This window comes from Pleurodeles waltl, chromosome 10 (genome assembly GCF_031143425.1).
Source record: "Pleurodeles waltl isolate 20211129_DDA chromosome 10, aPleWal1.hap1.20221129, whole genome shotgun sequence".
Classification (NCBI taxonomy): domain Eukaryota; kingdom Metazoa; phylum Chordata; class Amphibia; order Caudata; family Salamandridae; genus Pleurodeles; species Pleurodeles waltl.
In genome coordinates, this window is record NC_090449.1 from 258,774,858 (window position 1) to 258,782,109 (window position 7,252).

Below are 7,252 nucleotides of genomic sequence, written 5' to 3' on the forward strand. Positions count from 1 at the left end.
ACTGGCTGTAAACTGCAGGTCACAGGTTCAAATCCTGGCATGACCAACTTAGCAGTCCACCTTTACAAGTTCAGCAAGTTGAGTACTGTTTAACTCAACAATAACATCCTTGGAAGTGATTAGTGACAGCAACATTGAGGTTTAAAGCGCAATACGAAAAGCAAGTTATTATGAAAGAAGGAATGACAATTAATTTCCGAAGGTTGTCAAAAAAGTGTAGTTTGACTAATGTAGAAGCTCAAGAGCCATCTGCTGAATATGCACACCCAAGGTGAAACTGATGCTGATTGTGAGTAGGTCTAGCACTTCAATACTGTGTACTACGTAGCTAGTGGGTGGAGCATGGCAAGCTGTGCACGTTGTTAAGACATCACGACCAACATTCAGCACAGGACGCATAAAAGGCACACCCTTCTGTATAAACCGTGAAAAAAACATCACCATTAATACTGGATTTATGAGCACCTCAAAAAGTTGCTATTCATTCATAACCAGTGCTTGAAATGGAAAAATGAAAGTGCAGGTACTGTGTACCAGAGTACCTGCTTCTTTCCAAAAAGCACCGGTACTCTCCAATTAAAAGTATTACGTTTTTCTCGAGATGTGCCGGTACTGTCCCTCTCAAAATAAAAAATTGCCGGTACTCAGGAGCGGATAGTACCGGTCCATTTTACGCAGAGTTCATAACCTAAACCTTTGTACCTATTAGCCCCTGATTTTTACCTCATTTCAAGTTGGGGACATTTTGTGATGCCTTTATAAGTTGTACAATATTTAACATTCTATCATCCCCATGGTCAGAGCAGCAATGAGGTGAGATGTTTCATAAAAAGAACTGTTACTGCGCCATTTTTGATTTATTTAAATTATGAATGAGGCTTTTGGAAGAAGGACATATTGCTATAACAGTAATAGCATACAGCATTGTAATACACTGTAAAAAAAAATAGGACTTTCTTATTCCAGACCTTTATTTCTTTTTTTGTCAAGTCACTGAAAAACGTGACATGCCGATAAGGTCTTTTTGCACGTCATACTGCCAAGACCCCCTACTCCTTGGAGTGTTTCAGGAGAGATAAGATAGCCCCGCCTCCTTGGGTGAAACCCAAAACTGACCAATCACGTTGGAAGGTTGCCAGGCTCCTCGTCCCCCTTCCCCTTTAAAACGGGCTCTGTCCAGCGCACAGCATGGACTGTCTCTAACTTCCATCTTTGGTCGACCCTGAGCCCGCCAGCACTCAACTCTCAAGATGGTTCTGTCAGCTGAAGAAAAGGCCCTGGTGGTCGGCCTCTGCGGAAAGATCTCTGGCCACTGCGATGCCCTCGGAGGTGAAGCCTTGGACAGGTGAGACTAATGATAGCGCCTAACTTCTAACACGTCATGTTATTGATTATCACGTGTAACCTTTTATTTCAGATAGCATCCACTTAGGGGCACACGGTATGCCAGGCACTGAGAGTGATCAGGCCAGTGTAGGTGGTCAGAGTCTGTCGGGCGACGCATCCCATAAACAGCTTTCTTTTGGTTTAGAAGTTGGCAGAGTGAGCTGAGGTTGGTTTCTAACCGTGCTAGGGGAACGCGTGCAAATTAAAATGTTACAGGAGTTTAAAAATATAGCCTGAATGTCACCGTGTATTGGTGGTGTACTTTTAGCCTCGTGTAAATGTGCGTTGATTTGGCTACACTGTTGGCACACATTCCTGGCATACCTTGATAAGGGCAACAACACTTGTTGGTATGGCACGACGCCATATCTTGGGTAGATCACATTAGCAGCCAGCAGTAGTGCTGAGGCTTTCTTTACAAGGGTTGGCAGCTTTTCCTGAAGCCTTTAAGAGGGGCAGTGACCCAGCTTTGCTTCATTTGGAAGGATGAGGCATCCTGCTGGGATCTGAAGTTGGCGGTTCACGCACCGGAGAAATATTTTTGGGCGCGGATTAGTAACATGCAGGTTTAGGGACCCTTGGGAGCTGTAAGAAGTTAGAAAGTATTCAGGTGGTGTGAGACACAAATTTTAGAACAACAAAGTGTTGTGACCCACCTAGCTTCATTGGGCATGAGATGGGCTATTTATTACTGTAACTAAAGCTCCGTGCAGTAGCCCGCAGTCATTTACAGACAGCACGTTTTCATTGAAATGGCCACTGACTGTTCACAGGCACATTGTTTTACTGATAAAACTATATAGCACATAAATGATGTGTGAAAACTAGGTTTCAGTGATTATTTATCATTTGTGCATCACCAAGTATTTTTGATCCTGTTAAAATCTTTGTTTCCATCGCATGTGAGAATTACAAAAACAATGTGCTTCATTTTTGCTTTCCTAACTATTGAATGGCTAAGTTGATGTCGAGGTATTTACATTTGTTGTGTGGTGCAAAAATGACATCCTACAGCCTTTCTTTTATTTATTTCTCTGACTGCAAATAAGTGTGGAATTGGCAATTCCAACATTAAGAAAATAAGAAGCAATTTGTCGGAAGACATAGCCTGACATTTCACCTCTGTATTTGAAGGCACCAAATGTGACAATACAAATACAGAATTTACAGACATCTTTATTAATTCCTTGGACTTTCATGGCCCACCAAAATTCTGCTCATGACCCACTATTGGCTCACAACCCACAGTTTGGGAAGCTCTGGGTTAGGGCATTGGTGGCGGTGTAAGGAGAATAGCGCCTTTGAGGAGGTAGAAGGAGGTTCCACACTATTGGTGGTAACAGGTTACAATGCAGGTCATTAGTCAAAGGTTAGAATTTGTGGGTTGGTGGTTAGAGATTGCAACCTAAGTGGTGCTAGGAGGTCAGAATCTAAGCAGTGCTTAGAGGGCAGGGTTTGGGGAGTAGTAATAGCAGGTTGAATTGCTCTAGAAGGTGAGACGATCTTAGCATCTCTGAGAATGTGGTAAGTGTTTAGAATCTCTAAGGGTGTAGGAAGTTTTGAAAGTTTTTGTGGAGGAGTGATCGATTTGAAATTATGGTGTATTAACAAGTTAGATCCATCGACGTGGTGGAAAGGGGTCAGGACCTATGAGTGAGGCAGGAAGAGGATACAGACGGCGAGTGGAAAGAATTAGAGCTTGTGGGGTCGTAAGAGTTTATGATGAGATGGTGAAATAATAAATATTAGCACCCCCTGGAAGGTGGGAAGTGGGTGCAGCCTGTATGTTACAGCTTATAGATGAGAAGTCATGAGTACTACAGTATCAGGACCCTGGCCTCCAGTAATCTCCGTTTCATGCAGTTTGAGCGAACGTGGGGCGACACGAAGCTTGACCGTTGGAAATAGGAGCTACGGCCAAAGGGTTAATTTGTTAATAAATTAGCAGAAGCGACAGCGCCGCGTGCCGATCAACGATCAAATATGTTTTGCCCAAAACATTTGCTCAATTTTTTCTACCTGTTATAAAACATGTTCGTTATTCCTTTGACATTGATCTATTTCTACAAAAAATGTCTATTACCAGTTTTAGATTTTAAACGAGGCGCTTTATGTGTGTAGTTCTTATTTTAAGAATGGGGAGAAATGGGAGGGCTAAAATGCTTACATAGTTGCAAACAGTGTGGTGTTTAGTACGGTGTTTATAAAAGATGACATTTTTTTCCAGGCTATTTGCCAGCTTCGGCCAGACTAGGACCTACTTCAGCCACTTCGACCTCTCCCCGGGCTCTGCTGACGTGAAACGACATGGAGGCAAGGTCCTAAGCGCCATCGGTGAAGCAGCCAAGCACATCGATAGCATGGACCAGGCCCTGTCTAAATTGAGCGACCTGCACGCCTACAACCTCCGCGTGGACCCCGGAAACTTCCAGGTGAGCCAAGATCATTTTAAACCAAAAACGTGGATACATTAAAAAAAACTAATTAACAGTTGGTCTCCGTTTTTAGATTTGTTAGATATAGTTTGAAGCAAAATGATGAACTTCTTTTCTACAATAATAACTGCACACTGTTCTTTATGCATTTCTGAAACTGACAGACACAGAGGAGCCAATCATGATCGAGCTGCACATTTGGGGTGCACCCACAAAAATGTGATATCAGGGTTAGCAAAGTGGCAGGTACCCAATTTGCACCCACATAGGCAAGAAGGAGAATTTGTTTTGTAGGATGAAACAAAGTTCATTAGATCAGGGCTTGACAGGGCACACATTGCACATGTTCCATTGTTGTGGTGCTCAACTTTTGCTTTCCTCTCTTTCAGCTACTGTCTCACTGCATTCAGGCTGTGCTGGCTGCCCACTTCCCTGCCGACTTCACCCCTCAGTGCCAGGCTGCCTGGGACAAGTTCCTGGCCGCAGTGTCTGCCGTCCTGACCTCAAAGTACAGATAAACTGTGGTCGTACCTCAGGAAGACCGTCTACAGCAAAACAAGATGACCTTCAGGATGGTACACATAGAAGCTTGTAGAAAGCTTAGAGAGCCTACAATCCATTTTGTAGAACAGTCATTATTTTGTGCTACCTGTTCCATCAGATCTGGTCAATTGTTTCTTTTGTACATCTTAATAAAACTGTGAAACTTCATTCTGGGCCATTTGTATACAATTGTTCTCTGACTTGTTGAAGGAAGTTGACTTTGTGGGACGGCCTGGCATACCTCAGGCCTTCACTTCACTGATGTTGGACATGAAGCACAAAAAAGCATGCCCATGTAGTTGTGTGGGTGCCTCCAGGGGTCCCCAGAAACCATGCTACACATTAAAGTGTGTGGAAGTGACTGCTTTCATGAGAAACGTCTACAATGGCTTTGGCATATCACCATATAGATTTAACATTAAGGCCAGACTAAACAAGAATCAGAAGCCAACCAGCTAACATCTGGTACGCATAAATAACCACCCTTCAGATGTACCAAATACGAATGTACTGCGTTTCCTTTTCATACCCTGCGTGACATGCCAAGGCCTTCTGTTTCTTGCCAGTGAACTCTGAACTCTAACAACCTTCATCCCCCCCCACCCTGATCTGATCCGCCCACTCAGCAGAGGAACCAACCTATGTTAGTCCCTAAAACAGACTCTAAAGCTGCCTTTGCTGCACCTGCTCATCTGCGCCAACTCCTTTACATTCTACAAAACAACATTGCACACCTGTGCGATCAAAACTAAACCCATCCTAACCTACAGTTACCCAATAAATCCTGTTGTTACCCCTTCTGCAGGGGAGGAAGAGTGGGGCTCTCTATGTAGCCCCTACTCTCCTTGGTACCGACATGCGTCTCTAATCCACAAAGCTGACCCAGTGCCCTGACCATCACATAGCTAACCCCTCCCGCCTTACTCCTACCTAGTGCCAGCCCCAGAGGTCCCCGGAGTGCACCACCCTTCCGAGGAGACCTCCAAGGCCACTTGCCCCCCAGGTTTTTAATCAGACAAGAAGGCACATTCCTGAAACCACTCTATACATTAAAAGCACTTTAATGAGAGAGGCGCACATGACATCAATAACATCCTTGACACATCACTATACAGACTAACAGACTAATATTAAGGCATCACTAAAGAGAATTCAAAAGCTAACCAATGAACACCCTCTACCTCCAAATAACCATCATTCAATTGTGCTTAATGCCGATGTACCTCATTTCTTGTTCATACCTTGGGTAATTCAACTTATTCACATACCAACGCCTTCTGTTTCTTTACCAATGAACTTTTAACATTTCCAAGCTCCATCCATTCCCTCCCCCAGCCGTTCCACCCACCCAGTAACAAATCCAACCTATGTTAAAACCTAAAACTGAAGGTAAACCTACCACCCAGAAAAACCCTTGGGAAAGGCGTTTTTCTGACCCTCTTCCCAATCCTACTCTTACCACAACCTTTCCTAAAGCACTCTGGCCAACGTGTCTTGCAACTGGATCAGTTGCAACTCCATCCCCATAACTGATTAGTGCACCCCACATCTAAAAAAAACTGACAATCTTTAAATCTGACATCACAGGGCATAATTCTGCTTATTCATTCCACCTCAAAATATCCTCATTTCTCTATTTGGCTTCCTACCAGCTTTATTTACAGAGTCCGGGTTCCTTGAACCTTGTCAGCTTCCCAAAGTAATGAACCGAGTCCACAAGAGGTCCTTTTCCGACCATAGACTCTGTGACGTCTTTCATATTTTTTTAGCAAAACCAAACCTTTCAACGGCACTGTGAAACTTTCCTCCAGGTGGGACAACCCCTGGTTTTGAATAACTGTCTGAGTGTGCAATAGCTGTCCCCATCACACACTTCCTCTTCGCCACCATTTCACTTAAAGCTTTGAGTTCTCAAACCCCAATTGTTTTCCGAAGCGCCCCTGCTCTGCCTGTCGTGCTGCCCATTTGATAAAAGAATGACCACATACCAAGATTGCTATGTAGCCCCTCCCCATGCCTTCTACACAACATGTAACACAACTAGCAACAATAACAACTAAAACACAAACTCACAAAAATATCCAATATGGATGCTCATATGGTTTATAACGCTCTTATCTCCATCTCCCCAACATCCTTATCCTCTACATACAGCACCCACTTGCTCCTGCAGCCATACCTATCCTAAATGAAGGTGTAAGAAAACCCTTAGCTTTGTTCAGTAACGACAGAACTTTACACAACACCATAAGGAGTTGAAAACAAAAAACTTAGAACTATCCTCCTGTCTAAAAACCCATTTCCTCCTCCTTAACTCAGAGTGACAATTACCACCAATTTACTGGGTATAAAGATACCGCCATGTATTCCTTTAACAACACCAACCTATCCTTACTCCTTTGATCAGACTTTGATTCTCTTAGACACATTTCAACACCCGCTATTTTTTAACCACCTCGTCCCAGTACAAACCACCCTGCACCGAAAAGCTCTGACAAGAAAGGTCCCATAAAACACACCATCATCAATGAAAATAACACTACTTCATTTCCATACCTACATATATAGCGCAGAGCAGGTAAAAACCGACATAACAAAACATAACAAAGCTATTGTTTTCCACCTCCTATCTCTCCCTCACTCACCCTTCTACAATCCTCCTACCCATGTCCACTGCAGATGGCTCACACCCCACAGCAGCATGCTATAAAATGCAGTCCCTTCCAGCTTACCCTCTATGGTGACCAAATCATTTTTTTCCCAATTATTGATGTAATGAAATGAACCATATCGTCAGTCTCCAAAGGTCATCTCTGAGCTCCTGGTGCCAATAATTCCACCCAAGCCTATGACGTTGACAACAGCAAATAACATTCAATCAACTCAAT

General features: G+C 43.5%; 1 protein-coding gene across 1 annotated transcript; it reads left to right on the forward strand.

Annotated features, from left to right (window-relative positions):
* The first annotated feature begins 1,179 nt into the window (after positions 1-1,179).
* Positions 1,180-4,532, forward strand: LOC138261438 (hemoglobin larval subunit alpha). Its single transcript, XM_069210386.1, has 3 exons — positions 1,180-1,345; positions 3,614-3,818; positions 4,211-4,532. Exons 1-3 carry the CDS (start codon positions 1,251-1,253, stop codon positions 4,337-4,339), a joined length of 429 nt encoding a protein of 142 aa, XP_069066487.1. The 5' UTR covers positions 1,180-1,250; the 3' UTR covers positions 4,340-4,532.
* The last annotated feature ends 2,720 nt before the right edge of the window (positions 4,533-7,252 follow it).

What these genes read in the sequence shown, in the direction of transcription:
- LOC138261438 (XM_069210386.1), top strand. Translation starts at nt 1,251, where the DNA reads ATGGTTCTGTCAGCTGAAGAAAAGGCCCTGGTGGTCGGCCTCTGCGGA. An exon ending in GGAGGTGAAGCCTTGGACAG is followed by an intron (nt 1,346 to 3,613) that starts GTGAGACTAATG and finishes ATTTTTTTCCAG; the next exon opens with GCTATTTGCCAGCTTCGGCC. An exon ending in TGGACCCCGGAAACTTCCAG is followed by an intron (nt 3,819 to 4,210) that starts GTGAGCCAAGAT and finishes CCTCTCTTTCAG; the next exon opens with CTACTGTCTCACTGCATTCA.